Genomic DNA, 21,752 nt, shown 5'->3' with positions numbered 1-21,752 from the left:
AAATTCATGTCTGTTTGTTTTTTTATACACTGGATGGTGCTATTCTTTACCAAATTTAAATTTTTAGTTTATTCTTAAAATTAAAACTAACTGTACCAAAAATAATGTTTATTTTCGATATGTTGCATACTTTTTTAATTAAATAGACTTTAATATAACTTTATTTAAAATCTTGTTTATTTCAATTAAAAGAGGAAACAAAGGTACTAATATATACTTTGGTATCTCTATGTAAAAAAACAATCAACAAAATTTGCAATAATAGAAAAAGAAACTTGAAGCGGGAAAATATATTCTAACACATACTTCAACAAGAAAGGTAAGAAAGAAATAAGCATAAGCAAGTGTCTACAAAAAGCAAAATAGAGTTAAAACTTTGAGACTAAGCACGATTCCAGGCACTTTAAAAAAGTTAACAAAAACAGAAAAGCTTCGTATTAAAAACAGGGCAACGAGTGTATAAACACTGCATAGTAGAATCCATAAACTACGTTAAGCAAGTTGCTTACTGTATTTACATCACGCACATAACTGCTAAACACAACGTTTAAATGTTGGTAATTTCCGTGTCCGTTCTGCAAACAACATCAGCAAATTAATCAATCAACAACATTTAGCAATTAGATTTAAACTAGAAAGTTAATAAACAAAATTTTATATTAAGAAAAATTATGTTGTAATCACAATACAAGGATGTAATTACGGTTTAATATAATAATTCAACGGTAAAAAATGCTATAATCGATAGCCTGCGAGTTGATAATAAGTGCTTACCTCCGTTATTAGCCGTTATTAACTTAATTGTTGTTGTTGAGAATCAATTTAAGGATGAAACTGCTGAGCGCTTCGAATTCTTTCGTTGCTTTCTCTCACGATTTTTGTGCTCATTTTCCAGTTTGTTGTAAACAGCCCAAGTACTCGGGGTAGCATTGCTAAAAATTAAAAAGCAATTATAACAACACATTTTAAAACTTAATTTGTATTAATATTTAATATACAAATAGTATCGAATACTTATAATTTAAGCAATAACAAAGCGATTAACTGATTTGTTACCTTCGACTTCTTAACAATTCACGCTTTGTTCTTCCTTTGCCACCAGATCTGGTAAACAGTTTTCCTTCTGGTAGGGTATTATAGTAGTCGTACTCATCGTAATAGTAAGCTTCAAAAATGGCCATATTGCTCATATCGTTTGTTGCTTGTTGCCGTCGGTAATATTGAAATACAGGCTTAAAATGTATGCTGCTAGTTATATTATCTTGTAGTATTGCACTGTGCTGAAACTTGATCAGCCTTTTCCTTTTATAGCCCGAAAGAAGGAATGGAAACTTTTTTACAAAGGCGTGTTAAATCATAACAACATTTGAATCATGTTATTGGCGCAATCTCACGTGATGGCTACGGTTAGCGCTGATTGGTCGCCTGAAGCACACTCATGAAAACAAGGTAATACGAGCAAGTATTTCATGCGCTCGAGAGTATAGTTTCATAATAATAACGCGATTTAAAATGACGTAATATTGAGCCACATTAGCACTCTTGTTTGTTTTCAATTGAATATAATGACGCACAGCCAATAGGCAGTCGTAACATCAAACAAACTACGATAACGAACACAATGTTTCTTTGTGCAAATTCTCGCAACTGGTATAACGGTTAAACTACTACACCACGTAAGGGTTTTTTAAATAATAGCATAACATGTTTTTCAATTGCTTGTTGACTTAATAGGCAACCCTATAACAATACGTGGCGCAACAATAAAATAAACAAAATTTAGACTAGATCATAATACTAAGTTTAACAATTACGTATTGTAGAGAATTATATGAAGATTTTTTTTTGCAACACTCATATTTTGGAGACAAATTTAAAACGATGAAAAAGGTCATGTTACCTTTCCTGATATATTTTAACTTTGATTCTTGGTGTACATTACGTTTAAAAAAATAATTGGTCAGTCAAACTACCTCAACCCTATTTTTGATTACAATTGACTACAATTTTTAACATAAACAATGCTTTATTTTTTTAATCACATAATTAATAAAAAAACTTCATAACAAATAATAGGAAAGGCAAACTAAAAGAACTTAACCAATAATCATTTTTATTTAACTGATAACAGTAACAACAAAACATAAAATATCTAATGTTTTTTTTTGTAAAAACAAACTTTTAATTTAAAGCACCTAGGATTTGGAAATAAAAAAAATGTCTTAAATTCATGCCGCAAATTATCTGACATTTTTGCCTTGCAAAAACTGATCAAATGTAGTTTTTCCTTATTTTCATCTAAATATCTTGTTTTTTTTTCAAGTATCCATTGTTGTAATTTCTTCCATTATTTCATTTTGAACTTCACTACAATACAAATATTATTACAGTACTTGATTTTTATAATAGTAGCACCTATAAATATGTAAAAAACCTGGCCAAATGGCACATATAGTGTGGGTGTTAAAGAAACTTACTTTTTGACTGTTCCTACGGTCGGTGTTATAGTTGCCGTGACGTCATTTGTATCAGGGACAAGTGGTTTTGTTTGTGGTTTGGCCTTGCTGGCAAAATTCGACTTCAAGCGTTTGTTCTTCTTATTATATTGCTTCTTGACTCTTTTACGTCGAACGGGCGATGACGTCATAGGGGCAAGATCGTCAGAATCTAAAAAAGAATATTTAAACAATTAATTAAAAAACAGAGGTTTTTTATCGGTTTTAAAAATAGTGAAATACGAACCAGTTTCTGTAGCTTCTTGATTTGACTTTATTGCTGGACTGGACACTATTCCATTTTCAATTCTATAAAAGAACAAAAATAAGAAAAAAAACAAATAAGAAATTTTCTTTTATCAATAAGGCCTTTATAACATTGCCATTTAAATACCAGCAAAACAACAAAAATTTCTTTGTTACTTTTTAGGTCTTCCTCTTTTTTGTTTGACTTGCACGAGTTGTTGTTGAAGAAGATGGGGTTTAATATTTGAGGAGGAACTTTCTACAGGAGTGGGAGGGGAGGGAGAAGATTCATCTTTAACCTAAAAGATGAAATTATCCTTAAATTTATAAGTAATTTTAAGATATTAAAACTGACGTAAAATTTAATAATGTTACAAGAATATAAATTTTTTTTAAATGTATCGAAATTTAAACCTCAAGACTGTCGTTCCAATTTTCTTGGGGCAACATCGATTGAACAGCATTCGAGATCGCCTCCTCCATATCGTACTCAGCTACGTTAGGATCATGGTCGGTACAACAATCATATTTGTTAGGCACGCTTGGAAAAAGTTGGTTGCGAACGTGAGATCCACAGAAAGAGTTGGGACAAAAATGGCAGAAACTTTGAGCCCGCCTGCCACAGAAATCACAATGATGCCAAGGACATTCCCATTTGCCTGCAAAAATATTTGTTAGACTTACTTGCAAACATATAAAGTTTTAGATAAAATAAAACAACTTTTATAGACAAATATGTTTAATGAAATCCATATATAATAAAGCATAATAAAACATATAAATATATACATGTCTAATTTATAGACCTACAAAATTAGTGAAACTGCCGTTTGTAGAGCGTTAAAAAGTATTAGTTTAAGTTGTGAGTTAAGACCATATTTTGACAACTGAAATGCTGACTGTAAGACAGGCGACCAGTAGTTGTTATGTATTTATACCAAAATAGCTACATATTTTATTATAATTGAAATATTTTACCAAAATTGTAATTAAAATTACCGAAAGGTGGTTTAGTAAGTCGAAGGCAACTCAAACAGAAAGCTCGCTCACAAGTTCTCACATCACAACACACCAAAGTACCAAGATCTCGACATCGGAAACAAAAATCATCGTGTTTTGGGACCAATCTGGCTTCCAGACGTTTTTTCTTCTTGACTTTTTGACGGTTGCCATTTTGCCCATTCATTTGTGGCTAAAAAATAAATCCTTTTTTTTTTCGCTATTTAAATTTTTTTTTGATCATTTTCTATCTACAGCCAGACCTTTTTTTATATACAATATTCTTATTTAATTTTTTATTGCAAACCTTGGGTCTGACTCCAATAAATCCACTGCAGTTTTCTGAACCACACATACAGGGTGTTTTATCATTTCCCAGACAATCAAGGTTATAATTGAACGTCAATTCATCACCTTAATACAAAATACATGACGTATAATGACTATTGTTTAAAGGAAGAAAAAACATAGCAGTTAATTAAACTTATTCCAAAAAATTTCACAAAACATTTTTTTTTCAAATACAAGTTATTTACAGTCTTAAAATAAAACAAAACAGGTAATTTACCTTCTTTTAAATCTTTTCTTGCAAACAGACCAACTCTTGTATCACCATTAATCGTCCACTTTTGAGTCTCACAAGTTGGATCACAACAATGATTCATAAACCTACTATAATTTCCCTTTGGTCCTGCATCAATAATACGATCCTAAAAAACAAAGTGTATTTAATAAATTTAATTTAAAAACAGTAAGTGTAATTCTAAAGTACACACTGTTTGTGAATTATTGCTTAGGTTTATGTCTATTCGCAAAGAAAAAATAGCAATGTAATTTGGGTCTAGATTTACCTTGTCAATAGTAAGCATGTAAAAGTTTGTGACGTTATTCTTGTGAGCTTCCTCAATTCTCCTTAAACATTCCTCATTGTCAACCAATTCACCAACATATTCATTTACAAATTCACCCTGTTTTTATAAGCAATGTAAAACATAAATTGGCACAAATTTTAAATAAAGGGTATGTTATGATATGCGTAAGAAAATGTCTTTGCCTTTGATTAAAAGTTAATAAAAAAATTATTCTAGAACCTGAAAACCTATTCGAGTGCTACTAACATAAAAAACTAGTTTAGTTGCTATTAATTTTGGATAATAAAATTTGAATTAAAGTTTTACCTTTTTAATGTTGACTTTAGTCCTTAACCCCCAGCCACCCCATGAAGTTTTAAACACCTCAGAAGTTGGATAATCTCTTCTTTGAAACCTCTGATTCTCACATTTATCTCCTAAAAATAAATTTTAAAACTAATTAAAATGAAGATTTCCAAAAAAAGAATAGTTTTCACAAAAAAATTTTTTTTTTTCAATATTTTGCCTTCAAATCTTAAATCTTTTACATAATTAAAACTGTTTGACAGAAAAACTTTATTTTTTCAACCTGCAGGACAGCAATCGGAGCGACATTCAAACATCAACATTCTGTTCAAACATTCACTCTCGGGACCACATGGATGAAGGTCAGTTCGTTTACAAATACATCTGTTTATTTCACTCTGGTCTGCTGTGTGAACCTGAACATTACCAACTGGTTTGTTGACCTGTATAATAAAAATAGGCATAACTAGTCATCATCTAAATATGATAAAGCTTAGTGGGCGATGTATATATTTATAGATATATTTATAACCAATATATAGACCTACAAAATAATTAAAACTGGTGTTTGTGGTGCCCAGGTAGATAATTGCTTGCAAATAATAGTTGATGGCTGCGACTATATTTTGAAAATTAAAATCCCGACAGTAGGGTGGGCTATCGAGTTTTAATAAATATTATACCATCTTGAGTTTAAGTTGTACCATAGCAACAAACGATATGAACCAAATGTTTATAACAAGCAACTAGATATATGTTAAAAAAATTGGTTCACGCATGTTGTACGGCTCTAGACAAAACAACGTGCCGTTTACTATAGGAGAGAATCCGTAATTCTTGGTGATAATTCTTATGCAGCGTAATCCAGACAAGAGAATTTGGGAGAGCCATAGTGTAACTATGTTTGTCTAGAACTGGACAACGTGATCCAAAAATTTAATATAGTTTGTCTACTTACTTTGATATGCTTATAGGAAGGTCTTTTTTTTTGAGTTTTAATTTCTTTGAGTTTTTTTCGATGTTGGGAAAGTTCCTCAAATCTCATTTGAGCTTCCTTGATAGCTTTGTTGAACACAGTGCTTATTCCTCGTGAACGTTGCGTCTTTGATGACCCTTTGTCCCCCTCCTGTGGTAGAATAACTTTGTAAATTAAAAAAGGCCTATTTCTTCAAGTTTATAAAATTTAAAATTTTTGAAAAAATTTTTATAAAATAAAAAAAAATTTAAATAAATATAGAATAAAAATTTAACTTTCTTATTAACCTGATAAGCAAAGACTCTTCTCTTATTAAGCCAGAAAAAATCGTTTGAACCAAAAAACTTGACAACAAACTCTCCGATGCTGTGTTGCAGTCGCTGAATGTTATCCGGTATTTCGTTAGGATGAGTAATTTCACCTGGCCACCATCTAAAAATTAAATTATATCAATAATAACAAAAAAAAGAAGTTTTATTTTTAACTTTCAGAAATACTTTTTTATCAGATGGATTAAAACCAAAAATTTTACACATTAAGTAAATTATGTTTAAATATTATTTTTAAAAATTTGAAGTTCACCTGTAAGATCCTAACTTGACCCACACAATATCACCATACAAAGGTCTCCTTCTGAACTGACAATCCCGGCAGAACCACTCTCCTTCTGGCAGTTTATCCAATTCTACACATGAAGGATGAAAAGCAGCAGGACAGCTTTCACAACAAACTAATTCACCACCTGCTCACAACATTATGTTTTTTTTACAGAAATATTTTAATAAAAAGCTACGATTATAAGTAAAATAGAAACTAAATAACATTTATTACCCAAAAACTTAGAATATAAACTTTAACAAAACAAAAAATGTTTGCTACAAAACTAAACAGTTACACAACACAATTTAACACAGATTTTTATATTTCAAAAAATTACAAATAACGCAACAAAATTTTTTAAGCCAGCTCACCCTTCGAACAGACGAAACAGCAACTAACATGAACAGGTTGGTGGTGTGGGATGGTTTTCATTGGTTCAAAATGTTCAGGACAAACTATGTTTAATCCTGGTAGTATTAGTGAACCAGCAGCAATACATTCATCACCACTATGGTATGCTGTTGGACAGCGAACACATCTTAAAAAACAAAATTATTTGATGTTGTCTGGTAGTGTGGCGAGCAGGTCATGGCGTCGGAGACGAGCCGAAAGGTTTCGGGTTCGAGCCGCACCCATGTCACACTAATTCGCCTCGTTTTTTCTTATAAGTATAAATATCAGATATGACAAGTAATTTACATTTAGACATTTCCCTTAACAATTTGTCATGTGACTTACCTAAACATGAGGCGTTTATTAAGATTGGTTTGTGTGTTGTTATAATTCTCATCCCCTCCCTTAGAAGCACAAGTAGCACAGTGATGAAGCGTACAACGCTGAGAATTCAGTAAAGAATGCCTAAAAAAATTAGTTTAACTTCAAATTATAATAAAGCCAACACTGCTCCATTATTGGACTGTTAAATTAAAAAAAAGAATATTATTTTTCTATTAAATTTAATAAACTCTATCTGATAAACATAATAAAGCATTAACCTTTCTCCCTTATTAATTTTTTCTTCATCGTCACCAGCAATAATTGAAAGTTTTCGTGATTGTAAACAACTAGTGTGGTAAGACCTTCCACATTTCAACACATTACATCTCTTTATCTCACCCAAACCTTCATCTGTGTTTCTTTTATCACAGATTGAACAAGGATGAGTGTCTGTAAATTACAATTTATATTTAAATCTATTAAAAGCAATAGTATGTATCATATCATAAGCTAAGCCATGAAGCAATAGGTAAATTTAAAAAATATAGGTTTACAAGTTGAAACTTAATTTTAGCCAAAATAATGTTATGCAGATGATATACTAGGCTGAAAAGACCGATAAAGGTCAGAAAAAAAAACCTAAACAAAGTAATCACAAATGCAAGTAATTGAAATATGCTATAACTCAATAACGTAAAAACAATAAAAAATATTAACAATTTATTAATGAGTTTACCATTTTTGCAATCATCACAAATAAAAGTTTCTTCAGGAGAAGGAATAACTTCAAGTTTTATACAAGCCGGATGAAAACTTTGTAAACAACCTCCATTACATGATAACAAATCATCACCAACCAATTCGCATTTCTGAAACAAATACAAAAAAATGTTAAATTAAACCTCTTAAGAAAAGATTTAACAACTAAATCTAAAAAAAATTGTTACATAAAATTTTATTTTAATTTACCAAGCAAATATTCGTCCTTTTAACAGATCCAAGTTGCGGTCCTTTGAAATAACACTTTTTTATCAATCCGACATCTTCCTCCTTGCTTCCTGTGCTTTCTGCATCATCTTGAGGTCCAGAAGATAACACAGTTGACTTCTTTTTCGAAGAGGACACTGGCAAGATCTTAGTTTTGGGTGTTGATGCATTCTGTTTGGTCTTGTTGGATTTTTCAGAAGCTACTGTAAAATTTTTTTTTTTAATTCAAATTAAAACACGGAGCATAAATTCAAACCACACATTAATAATTCAAAATCTTTCTGACATTATCAAATGTTTTGTAAACTTTACCTCCAGTACAATATTTTTCATGAACTCCAAGAGACACTTCACTGTAAAACATATCCTTGCACTGATTACATTTGTAAGAAAGTTTGGTCGCTTGAACTTTATTGTTTTCTAAAAATATAAAAAGATTTATACAGCGTAAAAAATGTCTTGACCTTATGTATCAGCTAATGAACTTACGAGTTTGCATACTGGAATGATTTAAGGGAGATTTTGCATTTAATGTGTTTTGTCTGGGACCTAAAGCAAAGTTTTAAATTCAGTGAAAATTTCTTAAACATAATACTATTTTATCAGTATTACTACCATTAGTCTACAAGTATCACTTTTAATTTGAGTAATCAAAAAAAGGAATATTTTGAAGAAAAATATTTACCAGCACACCATCTTTTATGTTGTTCTAATGAACTCATTGTTGGATAATTCTCCTCACAAGAAGAACATGGAAATTTATCCTGTTTCAAAAAGTTAAATAGTAATTTCCAACATCAAACAATATAAAATCACAAACCTAAAAATTAATAAATATACTAAACAAAAAAAATCAAAAACTGCTTTCACCTTTTTAGTAACAACAACATTTGTTGGCAGTGGTGACAATTTACGGGGTCTTCCCCTTTGCCGATATTTCGGAGCAACAGGGGTTAACTTGTTGACAGTTGGGGCATCGAGTGGTTCTTTGTGTAAGAGTTGTTCTTCGGTTGATAGAGCCTCCCATTCGATCCAAATCAAAGATTCAACTTGCTCGGGTGTCAACTCCGGATTTTGTGTCGACATCTAAATTTAAAAAGTTTAAGTAGAATTCGTGTTTAACATGTTTTGTTCGAACAGACCGTGTGGTATAGTTGAAAGAACACTTGGTACGCCATATGAGGTCATGGGTTCAATCCCATCTGCTCTCATGCTGTAGAGTCTTTGAGTAAGGCGCTACAAACGATATGAACTCCTGCTAAGCCAGCACTTAATCAGCAGCATAATTATTGGGCATTTATAATCTATATTATCCCAAACTGCCACAGGCAACTCAAAACTGGGTCGAGGTAACAGATGTAACTTTATGTTTAGGTCGCACATTCGACCCTTTCACATCAAAGATAAAGATATATAATACACAAAAAAATTTTCGGTGGATTTTTATTTTTTTTATTTTTTCGCATTGCTTAAACTCTATTAGTTTTTAATAAATTTCAAGTTTAAACATTTATTAAATATATACATGCAGCAACCTATATAACTTACAGTGGGCTTGATTTTTTTGCAGTAAGATGAGAACAGTGCATCCTGTAAAACTTTATCATTCTTTGGTTTAATAATGGCAGTAGATATAAGTGCGTTACTTTTTGGCAAGCCTTTAAGGTGATCTGTGTAAAAAAACACATTTTAGTCAAAGAATATATAAAAACATAATCAAAGGTTCAGAAAATATAAAGACAGAAAAATATTTAAGAAAAAATGATAGATATACCTTTCACAGGTTGATATTTTAAATTTTTGACCAGGTCTCCAAGTCCGATACTGGAACCTTTGTTATCTTTTCTAACTCCTTTTAAACTATTCGGTTTCACCTTTAATTTTTTTAAGAACGATGCGGATGTTATTTTATTTGGTTTAACAACAGAAGTCGAAGGTTTTGGGCCCTGTTGAATTACAGAAAATTATAAAGTTTTTTTGCATTAAATTTTTTTAATGAATATAATATTTTTTGATAATTTATTGAAAGTTTGAAGATGTAAGATTACTTGACAGTATATATATAAAATTTAATTAAAATGCACAATCATAAAAGTAAAAGATAGACAATGAACAGAAATAAAACCGTAAAAAGTATTTCAGTTTTATTTTCTTATGTAATCCAACAGTGTTTGCTACTAAGCCAGATAAGTAATTTGGAATGCCAATCAAAAGCTCTGTATTGTTCTGGAACATAAATAACAAACACTGATGAAATAACATAAGTTAGGCTAAACAGAAGCAAATTTACATAAATGCACACTTGATTGCCAAATAAGAAAAATAATTTTGCCATAATGCACACAATTGAATGTTACATACGGTCCCAGAACAATTAAGAGCTAAAATTTACACATTTTTAATTTTGTTTCTTGCAAACACTGTGGCTAACATAAGCTGCTCAAACTAACTTTTCTTGAGTAAGTTTAGTATTATTATTATATTATATCTAAACTAACATACTTGTAGGATTCTCTTCGACTTAGGCAAGCAATATTCATGTAGTTCTACACTGTTGAAAGTTTCGGCTGGATATTTTTCTCTGTTTGCTGGATAAATTCCACTTGTATCGAACCCAGATAGAATGGTATCGGGACTTAAACAATCTTCCCACATTTCAGTTACAATCGACGTAATTTCAGCTTGACTGAAATCGGAGGATTTCTTTTTGACTTTACAGGAATAAAATTTTTTTGAATCGGCTACAATTCGTCCATAAGGAACTTTAAATTTGCTTAAGTCGGTGCAGTAAGGGTATTTTAAAACAGCAACATTTGTACCAGCCAAATTGCTTATAAAATTAGATGGTAATTCGTTTAGTCTTCCATCGTACATAAGCAGTAATGGTCTTTGAGGAACGGCAAGTAAAAATTGATTAAACCATTCCGCAAAGATTTTGTGAGTCAAACAGCCATCTTTACTGAGAGCAAACTGAGTACCGAGGTAGACTTTATTTTGTTCCCCAGAACACCAAACGCTCTCACCCTGAAAAATAAGAAGCGGGGGAAGACGATCACCGAGCGCATTGATTGGGGCAACCACTGTAACCTGATTTTTTAGACATGATTTTAAGGAAAACGAATGCACTGAATAAATGTGAGAAGGTCTATCTTCTAGGTTGAAGTCGTGTATCACTGCTTCAAGTTTATCAAAAAAGTTAAAAATTACCACTGGACTTGGTTTTTCTCTTTGAATCATTTTGTTGATATCAGTTAATATTATAGAATTGTTTTGACAGAAGTCTTGCACGCTTTTGTCGTTAATTTGTTCACTCAGTTTATCACTAAGTATTTCTTTAATTAAATCTTTTATATTTTGCAAGGTAATAAACCAACCCCAATCTACGAGTGCTTTAACTGATTTTATTATTCTAGACTCTGAAGCTTTATCTAAAACCAAAGTGGTTGGAAACAAATTTGCAGATGTAGAAGGAACACCAGATGTAGATGGTATATTTTTAAAATTATCCTTATTAAATTGCAAAGAGGATGAAATTTTTTGTGACCTTGATAAATGAACTGGGTCATCTAACTTCTTTGTAATTGAAGATCGAATGTTAACGTAACCCAATAATTTCTTAGCTGATAAGCCATACTTGTTGGCACTTTTGTACACAGTACTACCTTGTCCAACTTCGTCAATTGCTTTTACTAAGTTGTTAAGATTTTCCATAGGGGTTTTAAAGTATTGCGGTAAACTGCTGTTCGCCAACCTTGCTTTTTGTAATTTTGACTGTGCCAATTTTGATCTTTTTGTAAAATCAATTGTGTTATTTCTTAAAAACATTTTATTTCTCAAGTTGCGACCTGATCTGGTTGTGTTTTTTGATTCCAAGTCTGAATCTTTAAAAAATGAATTGTCATTCTCTGATGAAGATTGCTCTATGTCTTGTGCAAGCGTTAAATCCCCAAAATCGAGCTGTGAAGTTTTGGTAGACATCTGTATTAAGCGCTCGCTTCTTCGTGCCGATTTATCAACAGTTGTTTTGTACAATTTCGAGTTTCTTGATACTAAATCTCTTATATGACTAGTTGGTATATTAAATCTTTTGGCAACTGCCACGTGACCTTGCCTGCCTGTTAAAATAACATCCAAGGCAGAAATAAAATCGGACTTCGAAAATGAACTAACTATATTGGTTTTAACCGGTAAATTGTTTTCTTCAAAGTTTTCTTGTGCATGCTTTTTGCAATCATGCTGTTCAGGACACTCCGAAATAAAAAATATTTCTTTATTTTTTAAAAGTGAATTCAAACGCTCTGATTTTGCCATCGTTGAGTTAACACACTGCTCAAATTTTTTTCGACCTTGGTAAACATAGAATTTCAAAAGTTTGTGTGAAATGTTGTATTTTTTTGCAACATCGGCAATATCAGTATTATTTTGAGTGATTATTTCATCCATAGCACTAAATAAATTAGACAAAAAGCTATCAGATTTTTTTGCTATTTTCATAGTTTTGGGCACTTTAAAAAATGTATTATCCATTTTAACAATCTTCGTTTGAGGTCCAGTGATACGAAGCATGGACTTATTTCTATTTAAAGCTTTTAGTCGTTGATGTTTTGTCATGTTGGGGTTAACAATTTTTTTATAAATTGGTAAATTGCGAACCATACAGTCTCTTAAAGTAGAGAAGGGTATGTTGTATTTTTTAGACACTTTATGAGGAGTTTCGCCGCTTTTTACAACTTCATCTATGGCCTGTATAAAATCTTCGATAGAATAACGTTGGGAACCAAAAACTGTTTGTTTTTGTACAAAGTTCTTTTTTTCTTCATTCGGTTGGTGATGCAATGGGACTGAGTCGTCCCATTCTTCAAAAAAATTTTGACGTCGTTTAAATACGCGCAGCTTCTGCCTATTATTAAATAATGCCAACAATCTTTCCCGTCTTGTCATATTGGCAGTTATAATTGTGTTGTAGATCTCTGTGTTGCGCCTCAAACAATCCCGCAAAGTACTGTTAGGTATCTGGAGCTTGTGACAAACTTTGTTGATATTCTGCTTTAAATACAGTACATCGTCCATCGCATGAATTATATCCCGAAGTGTATATTTCCTCAAATCTTTTTTGTTGTTTAATTGTGAGAAAAAGTGAACGTTTTCTGCAAAAAAGTGGGGTTCCAAACCATACCAGCTTGCAATTTCAGCTACTGACTTGGTAGAATTATTCATGAAAAAACGCAAACCCTTTTTTACCTGTCTTTGATGGTAAGGTGAGGCTGTATAAAAAGATGAATTTTTCTGATTGACAAAATCGTGTTTTTGACAAATTAAATAAGCATGCCTTAATTGTTTTTCAGAAAAAGCATGATCCATTTTGGAAGAACTACAATGAGGTAGAATTGCATTTGGTATTGATGTAGTTGCTTTTTGATCATTATTTTTCTTGCTATCAGACTCAACAAAGTGATTAACAGTTTTGTCATTATTTTTAAATGTTTCGGAAACAATTAAAGCTTTCTTCTTATAATCGTTGTCAAAATATTTTCTTGGTCTACCTCGTTTGCCTTTTTTAAAAGTAGAGGTTTGTAACTTTGTTAAGCTAGAATCCTGTGTTGAAAATTTACCAGAATTTTTACGAAAATAAGTTTTTTTAGGTTTTTTATGAAGTAAAGAAGTTTGATTACTCTCTTTGTTGTATATTTTTAATGATCTGACATCTTCAATAGCTTTTAAGTGGTGAACATTACCTCGGATCAATATCGCGCTACCAGCATCAAACAAGTTGCAATCAAAATGGTGTTTAATCGTAAGAGTGGATTTTGCATTTACATTGTCCAACAATACAGATTTAGGAATATTAAAATTTAAAAGTACAAACGAAGAGGGTACACCAGATTTTACAGACTCAACTGCATCGAGTAAATTGCGCAAAGTATAACAATTTCTACCAACACCTCTGCTTTTATCCAAAGCATTACAAGAACACTTAGTGTAGTAATTACTTGTAGGTGGACCAGGAGGTTTGGCTAGAGCAGTAACAACATTTTTAGCTCTAACATCAGAGATTAAACTTCCATTACCCTCTTTTTTATCTGCAGGACTTTTTTCGACAAGCTTTAAAAGTTCCTTAAAAGTTTGGTTTTTATTTTTGCTCATTAAGACATCTTCATCTTCTTCTTCAAGGTTAATTGTTAAACATTCTGAGGTATTTCTTTTGATTTTATCTGCATTGTTCTGTGATTGACACTTAGAGAACTTGTGCAAGGGAATTGTCCTTGCATCAACCAATGACAATTTATTTGAACCTACATTCACACTATTTTGTTCATTAGAGGTATGAATATTCAACATATTCATTGGAGGTAGTAAAGGTTTTGACCATAGCTTCATCCTAGCAGGCGCACTAGTTAATGGAAAATCGCCAGTTGAGGATGTGGCCTCAATTGGCTTAAGGTTAACTCTGATTCGGTTTTTCACAGTTTTGGTAGGACTTATTTTGTCCCCAGCTTCATTTGCTATAGCTTCTAAGTTTTCGTTGCCAAGAAATTTGATTCTAACTCCTTTAATTTCTAAATCATATTGTTCTTCTTGTGAAACTGGTCTTGCCTTATTCTCAAGTTGAAGCGCTTGTATATCCATTAGTAAAAGTTCTTGCAACGAGTAATACTTTCATACAATAAAATATCCAATTGTAATTATAAACATAAAATTTTTAAGAAATAAAAACATGATTATAAAATCAAAAATATCCTTAATAAAATCTTTCCTAACTTTGTTAAATTACCTTATTATCCATTAAATGTGTTTTAAATTGTTTTAGAAAAGGTTTAAAATCATATGCAAATTTTTGAATTCGTTCTTCTAGAGTGCATGAAAGAGCTTCTGCAATTTCTACAACAGCTGAATCCCAATCATCTTTATTTCTGTTAATATCATTTAAAAATTTAAAATGGTAAAATTCTTAGTAAAATCAGGTTTTTTTTTAGTCTTTAAATAACCCACAACTTGCCAATAAAACATATTCAAACTACATTGCACATTGCCAGTACAGTAAAATCATATAAAGTTATAGCTTTATACACTAAGCAAAAGCTTTTACCTGGCAGGTATTTCAAGCCTTGGAATTTTCTTTGAGTTAGCTGCTTTTGCTCCCTTATACCTGGATTTGGTAGGCTTAGTCGCCTTGGCCTTTGCAGCTAAATCCGCAATTATTTTACCATAATCATCTGCTGAGGTGTAGGGAAATATTCTGAGATCTGAAACCCAACCCCGTTCAGGACTGTCACCCAAGAATTGCATGTGGTAGAGACGCTGGTTGTTACCTTAAAAATATTAAATTTAAAGTGTATATATATGTGAGCAATCAATTTACCAATTTTTTTTTTACTCCTTACTCAAGGGCGCTACAGCATCAGAGCAGTGAGAATTAAACCCATGGCCTCATGTAGTGTAGCAAGTATTCTAACTATTACACCATGCTGCCGATTGTAATAATGTATTTTAAAAAATAAAAAAAAACTTACTATTATCACATTATATGCTTTTTTCATTAAAACAGAATTTTAAAACCAAATCATATAGGCTATTTATTTTTAATTTTCTTTATATACCTTTCATTTTGGTGGATACATTTTCTTCAGGATGTAGGGTTACCATACAGGGCCATAAAGGATGACCAGGTACATAAGCCCACACTAGATCAGCTAACTTCCACAATATTGGAGTTTCGAGAATTACCTATATCATAAAATAAGATAATTATATAAAATCTCTTTTTTAATTTTTCGCATTTTTTTCTTAAAAATGAAACTAGTTTTTACCTTTTCACGGACTGGTATTGGCGCAATCTTATCTTCAACTTTCTTTAATTCATTAAAATCCATTTTCTTGGGAACTCTTTTACGTTTCGAAGACCTACTATAAAAAAAATAATGAATTGACATAATTCAAAAGAAACTTACTTAAAGTTGTTCGAAAAATTATTTATATATGGTTATCATATATATAGATTCTTATAAATATGTATATTATTTTAAAAATGAAACAAGATTCAAAATTAAGATTTTTCGAGTTTTAATTTTACCTTGGTGATCCCACTTCTTCTACTTCACTTCCACCTTTGTGTTCACTTGAAATTTTCCGCTTAACTTTACATATATATATAATTAAAAAAAACGTAAGGATAAAGTCAAAATAAATTTTATAAAGTATTTAACAAAGCAGCATATAATTAAAAATCTAACAAATTATCAAAAAAACTAAAAAACAGGCTTACTTTCAAGAGATTTGTTTTGCATTAACTCCGAGCCAATTTCCTCATGAAGAATTTTTTCAATTATAGAATTTATTATGTCAAGCGGAATATTTTCGAATTTTTCGATAACAACTTCATCAGTTTGCATAGGTACGATTTCCTCAACAATTTTATCATCAATCGGAGCACTGGCAAGTGTTTTTTTATTCTGGCCATAATCCGATGAAATTGATCCCATACTTTGTACAGGTATCTGATTTACAGCTCGACTTGCTTCATTCTGTACCCGATCTAATACAGAATATATTGTTTTTTTGACATACTCATCTTGTCGTTTTATATTTTCCTTTTCTTCTAATGACATGTTGTCATCAATCAGACAACTGACATCATCTTTTGAAATGTTCATGTCATTATTGACACATTGTGCCTCATCATTCACATTTTCTAAAACTGGATTTTTGATATTAGTGCTTTCCTCTACTTCCATATCTGCATTACAAATAAAAGTTTGTAAAATCAAATTATAATTTAACAAGATCAGCACATCAAGCTGTCAAGTGCCAAGTTGAATAACCCAACTACAAGCTGTATTTCGACAAATAATTTATAAAACTAGTACTATATTCAGATATTAAAGTGGATTTATTTGTTTTTCAGTAATCTCATAATTTTTCTCGTACTGATGTACAGTGACACTGTCAGAATGATAACCAAACGATTTGGAAATATTGTTAATCAAATGATTTGGAAAGGAAATATAAAAAGGCTGACAGTTTAATTAAATGAACAAACATCTAAACATTAAACATAAATATATGCAATAATCTGATAATGTTCAGCGATTAATTATAAAGAAATGAAATAAAGTACTTACTATTTAGCAGATGACAATTTATCTTTAATTGTTTTCATTAACGCCTTTTTTCACGTCCAAATTTAAGCTTACTTTCTTCCATTTGCATAAAAAATTACAGAATTTCAGACGTGAGTTGCCTTTTTCTCTGTAGAAAAATCGACAGAAAACCGCGCTATGGGCTGATATTAGTCACGTGACAGCAAACAGCATGGCGAGACGGTGATATGGCCCGGCGTGAAGCTGCTTCTTGCAGAAAATGTACAACATTTTTAGATTTTAAATATGTTTTAAAGAACCAATTCTTAATCTTAATAATATAATCTAAATCTGTGTAAGAGAAATATGATATAAACATAAAAATAATAGCAAAAAACTTTTTTAAATGGTCATAAAACAAGCTTTAAAAATGTGATGCTGAATTAAAACGTAATTTTCAAACAATCGTAGAGACGAAAATCGCCATTTTGAAGGCTATACACCAAAAACAGAATTAAAAATTTAAAGTTTTGTCATAATTTGGAAATAAAAAGCAATTTTTAATTGTAAAATGTTTCAAATTTTGAACAAATTTGTAGATATCTGTTATTTTTATATATTTGTCAGTACAAAATACCAGTTTTTGCATAGCATGTACATATCTACATGATTTAAACGGAACTACTACCTCATGTACGCTTTTTGATACGTATTATGTAATTCTTTAATAGAATCTATATATTGTAGTTATTACCTATAGAATTTTAATGTAAAATTTTTACAATAAAAAGGGCCTAGTCGGTCTACTTGGCCAAAAATTTCGTAAAAAACGCTGATTCGTAAAACGGCCGCTGCAATAGAAAAAGTTTAAGCACTAAAAATTAAATAACTACTCTGACTTATTACTCTTGCAAAACTTATCATAAAGAAAAAAAGTAATTATTTGATCGTCTTAAGTTAATTGGATAGTTTTGAACATTAAATGCAACTGCGTAAGTGTTTAATTCAGAACATTTGTTTAGTAAAGTAAAAAATATCTGAACGCTCGTCGGTTTGGCAAACCTTTTTGTGTTTACTAGTCATATTTCAACAAAAATACAAAAAAATAATTTTTTTGATTACAAAAATAAAGTATTTATACGTCATCAGGCTATATCGAGTAAAAACTGCTGCCCAGAAACGCGTGTTCACTATATAGGGTATAGACCATATTTTTTTGGTTCAATAAAATTTTTTTTTTTTTTTTGATAAAAACGCGAGGTCTATTTAGCGTTAAAATTTGTTTAGAAGCGTGTATTCTTTACTTTTTTGTTATGCTGCAATAAACAATTAATTTATTTATTTAAATATTTTATTGTAACACTGTTTTCTGGCGTGGGAAACCTAATACTTAACGCTTATATTTAATATAGTTTTGTATCTAGTTCATACACATATAATTTCACCAAATTTTTAAAATAAAATGATTCAAAAAACTATAAACCTATAAAAAAGGTACATAAGAAACTCATGAGTTTATGTTAAGGTGATTAAATTAATAACAAAACACACCCAAAACTTAAAAACTAAAATAATTTATGTGACACATGTAGTATAAATGAGACATTGTTATTGTTAAAATATATATTTATTTAGTTATACATTTTGCACATTAGGTGTTTTTTAAACATACATATAACTGGGTTTATGTTTTTAATTTTGTTGCATAAGATCAAATTCTATTGTCCTTTTAAAATAAAAAATGCATATTTCATATAATTTATTAAAATAATATAATACATTTTTAAATGTATTTGATTTGCTAAGTTACTCCTGTTTAATTGCTTTAAAAAGGTTCCTTTTTACGTTAAAATGTTGCTAACATTTTGCTAAAAATCTCGATTTTGGTCCCTGCTGTTTTTCTAACTCTTTAAAGACGATAGGTTGCAAAAACATCACGTTAATTTTACAAGATTTCTTTATAGTATGGTTTCCACAAAACATCGCCTTTTAACTATATATAGTTAATAAAATAAAAACTAAAATAATAAAGAAAAAAACTAAGCATTTACCAAAATAAAGAAAAAAACAATAAACAATAAAAACCAAATTTTTATTGATATTTAAATACTTGACAACTCTGAAAAAAAGAGTTTCCAAATAATTTTTCACGTAATTGTTGGCCAGGATAAAATATTATATTTTTCTTTATATATATACACAAAAAGAAACAAAATAAAATGGCATACATTTTAAGTACTCTTGGATAAATTGGTAACTATTTTCTAACAATAAAATTATAAACAATTTAAAAAAAACTCGTTCCGGATCACTGCTTAAACTTTTCATTCACCTAAAGTTGTAAAAAAAAGAAAAGATTGTTGTGATTGAAATCGAATTTTAAATGGGCGTACATGTACCAAACTGTTTGATTGTGGTTAAACTTAATTTGATTTGGTATAAATTAAACTGATTTATTGACAATTTTACTCGCTGTTAGTCAAAAGTGTTGTTAAACAAAAAGGAACAGCACACTACTGTTCCACAACAATAAAAAAGTAAAAATACGGGCAGACGGGTTTTAAAAGTTATATTTCAACCAGCCTACATATGTATATTTTATAATGTGTAGTTGACCTAAGTCGGAAGCGTTAACTTGCATTTATTACGTATTAAATAAACTAAACATTGTATTATATTTGTGTTTTAATAGTTTGTTTACATTTGTAAAAATGGCCTGCTCTTTATTTAAAATTGGAGTTTGTTTTAATCCAAGAATGTTGAAGCCTCTCTCAGGATTGTCAACGCAACTGATCTGCAAACAATTAAGCGACCAAGCAACAGGAAAAGAAACGCAACCAACTCCGTTTAACGTTGTGGATATGGGCAAAGACTCTAGTGATCCATCAAAATATAACACCCCAGAATATTATCAATACAATCCATTTTCATATTATGATATTGATTCCTTGTGTGTTAAAAGTCGATTGCCTCAACCAGATGCAAAATTCAAAAACTAAAATTTTGTGAAATTAGTTGACATAAATTAAAACATTTGTCGCTATACTTTACGTAACTTTTTCTTTTGTTTATTAATACAATATATTTGTGAACTTTAAATTATTGTGCAGATTTTTTTAATACAGTTCTAGGGGAAATTTATTGTTAGATCATTATAATTACGTTAAAAAGCTCTTGCAAACAAGCGCGTTTTTGTAGGAAACAGTAAAAAACTAAAACACCCCAAAATGTCTAACAGAAAGTCTTACTATGACTTCACACTATGTTAGTTTCGTAAACAATAAAATAACAATTCGAATAGGCAAAGTGGATTTTAAACCAGGACTGAGCTATGCCAGGTAAACCAGTTGCCAGATACGTAAAAGCTAAATGGTTTAACTACAATAATTTTTAACGCCATGGGAATGTGTGAAGAAATATCTAAAACTTCTCTTATAGGATTAAACTTTGCATCGTTAATAGTTGGCGCTCTAGTTGTTGCTGCGGGTGTCATGATAAAAGCTAATTACGGCCAATACTTAGAACAAGTTGCAGTTGGTAAGTAAAATTTTCCTTGTATAGAGGGCCATACTTTATTTTCACTTCTTACGCGAAAAGCAGGTGAATTTAAATCTGCATCCGATCTTCTTTCTACCGCGCCTTTATTTTTTATCGTTTTGGGAATGTTAATCGTCGTTATATCGTTATGTGGATGCTGCGGAACTTACGCAGAGAAAACTTGGTTATTACAGGTAAGTATCTCAAATCATGTAATATACTTTAGGCCAATTTCGTTTTTATTATTTAAAACGATCTGAAACCAATTACTTTTTAAACAGATTTATAAAGCATCCCTGATTTTAATTCTTATGGTTTTGGTGATTACAGCTACCCTAGCTTTTATTTTTAAAGAACTATTGCAACAAGCGGTGGAAATAACAGTTAGAAGTAAGAAGTATTAACAATTTAAATGCACTTCGATTATTGCGTCAAAAATGTCATTTTAAACAAAATCGTCATTAGATTTTCAACAAGTGTACACAGTGAGTCCAAGTCTAATGGATCTTTTACAAACTAACATGCAATGTTGTGGTGTGATGGCCTACTTGGATTGGAGTAACGACCCTGCATGGCTCAACAAGGCTGCTGAACTTTCTACAGAATCGTAAGAAGGCTACAATATGTTTAAATTTCTTTTTTTAAGATAAAATATAAAGATAAGATTTAACTTTTGTAGAAATATTCCACTTGGGAATAATCCTGTTCCAAACAGTTGCTGTATAGATGGGATAGCAAGTGAATGTGGCATAGTGTTTGAAAGCACTTTGGTTAATAATACAATATACTATGAAGGTTGTGCTGACGTACTTTGGCTTTCTTTATTAACAAACGCTAAGCTTATCGGATTTGTTGGATTAGCTTTCGTTGTTCTATTGATTACATGCATTGTCTGTTCATTTTGTGTTATTAAAGTAATAGAAAAGTCCTCTAGGCAAGTTGGCAATTATCCTTGATTAAG

The 21,752-nt window shown here is 30.7% G+C and overlaps 3 protein-coding genes across 6 annotated transcripts; 1 reads left to right on the top strand and 2 right to left on the bottom strand.

The window, feature by feature from the left end:
* Nucleotides 1–155: 155 nt before the first annotated feature.
* On the bottom strand, nucleotides 156–1,298 carry LOC145760188 (uncharacterized). The gene is made up of 3 exons (XM_082574066.1): nucleotides 1,057–1,298; nucleotides 775–932; nucleotides 156–575 (listed from the first exon to the last, which is right to left on the bottom strand). The coding sequence occupies exons 1-2, from the start codon at nucleotides 1,188–1,190 to the stop codon at nucleotides 818–820; spliced, it is 249 nt and encodes an 82-aa protein (XP_082430192.1). The 5' UTR covers nucleotides 1,191–1,298; the 3' UTR covers nucleotides 156–575; nucleotides 775–817.
* A 716-nt stretch (nucleotides 1,299–2,014) lies between these two features.
* On the bottom strand, nucleotides 2,015–17,422 carry LOC145743473 (histone-lysine N-methyltransferase NSD2-like). Of its 4 annotated transcripts, none has more exons than XM_082561457.1 (32): nucleotides 17,297–17,422; nucleotides 16,441–16,911; nucleotides 16,249–16,312; nucleotides 15,986–16,082; nucleotides 15,776–15,902; nucleotides 15,265–15,487; nucleotides 14,950–15,088; nucleotides 9,952–10,123; nucleotides 9,726–9,847; nucleotides 9,048–9,263; nucleotides 8,863–8,941; nucleotides 8,667–8,726; nucleotides 8,490–8,597; nucleotides 8,160–8,380; nucleotides 7,927–8,059; nucleotides 7,469–7,640; nucleotides 7,212–7,331; nucleotides 6,845–7,011; nucleotides 6,456–6,615; nucleotides 6,161–6,305; nucleotides 5,856–6,023; nucleotides 5,181–5,340; nucleotides 4,919–5,028; nucleotides 4,592–4,708; nucleotides 4,309–4,450; nucleotides 4,048–4,154; nucleotides 3,741–3,933; nucleotides 3,156–3,400; nucleotides 2,919–3,040; nucleotides 2,743–2,804; nucleotides 2,478–2,667; nucleotides 2,015–2,367 (listed from the first exon to the last, which is right to left on the bottom strand). In XM_082561457.1, exons 2-32 carry the CDS (start codon nucleotides 16,907–16,909, stop codon nucleotides 2,319–2,321), a joined length of 4,659 nt encoding a protein of 1,552 aa, XP_082417583.1. In that variant the 5' UTR covers nucleotides 16,910–16,911; nucleotides 17,297–17,422; the 3' UTR covers nucleotides 2,015–2,318. The 4 variants fall into 4 exon arrangements, with proteins under 4 accessions (XP_082417583.1, XP_082417589.1, XP_082417566.1 ...); XM_082561463.1 differs by having other exon boundaries at nucleotides 15,986–16,079; XM_082561440.1 differs by lacking the exons at nucleotides 14,950–15,088; nucleotides 15,265–15,487; nucleotides 15,776–15,902; ... (2 more) ...; nucleotides 16,441–16,911; nucleotides 17,297–17,422 and adding an exon at nucleotides 10,680–14,854.
* A 3,230-nt stretch (nucleotides 17,423–20,652) lies between these two features.
* Nucleotides 20,653–21,747, top strand: LOC145747326 (CD63 antigen-like). The gene is made up of 5 exons (XM_082564878.1): nucleotides 20,653–20,791; nucleotides 20,855–20,985; nucleotides 21,073–21,181; nucleotides 21,257–21,398; nucleotides 21,471–21,747. Exons 1-5 carry the CDS (start codon nucleotides 20,653–20,655, stop codon nucleotides 21,745–21,747), a joined length of 798 nt encoding a protein of 265 aa, XP_082421004.1.
* The last annotated feature ends 5 nt before the right edge of the window (nucleotides 21,748–21,752 follow it).

Source organism: Corella eumyota, chromosome 1 (genome assembly GCF_963082875.1).
Source record: "Corella eumyota chromosome 1, kaCorEumy4.1, whole genome shotgun sequence".
Lineage (NCBI taxonomy): Eukaryota > Metazoa > Chordata > Ascidiacea > Phlebobranchia > Corellidae > Corella > Corella eumyota.
Note: the sequence above shows the minus strand (reverse complement) of the source record. Positions and strands in the feature narration are given on the sequence as shown.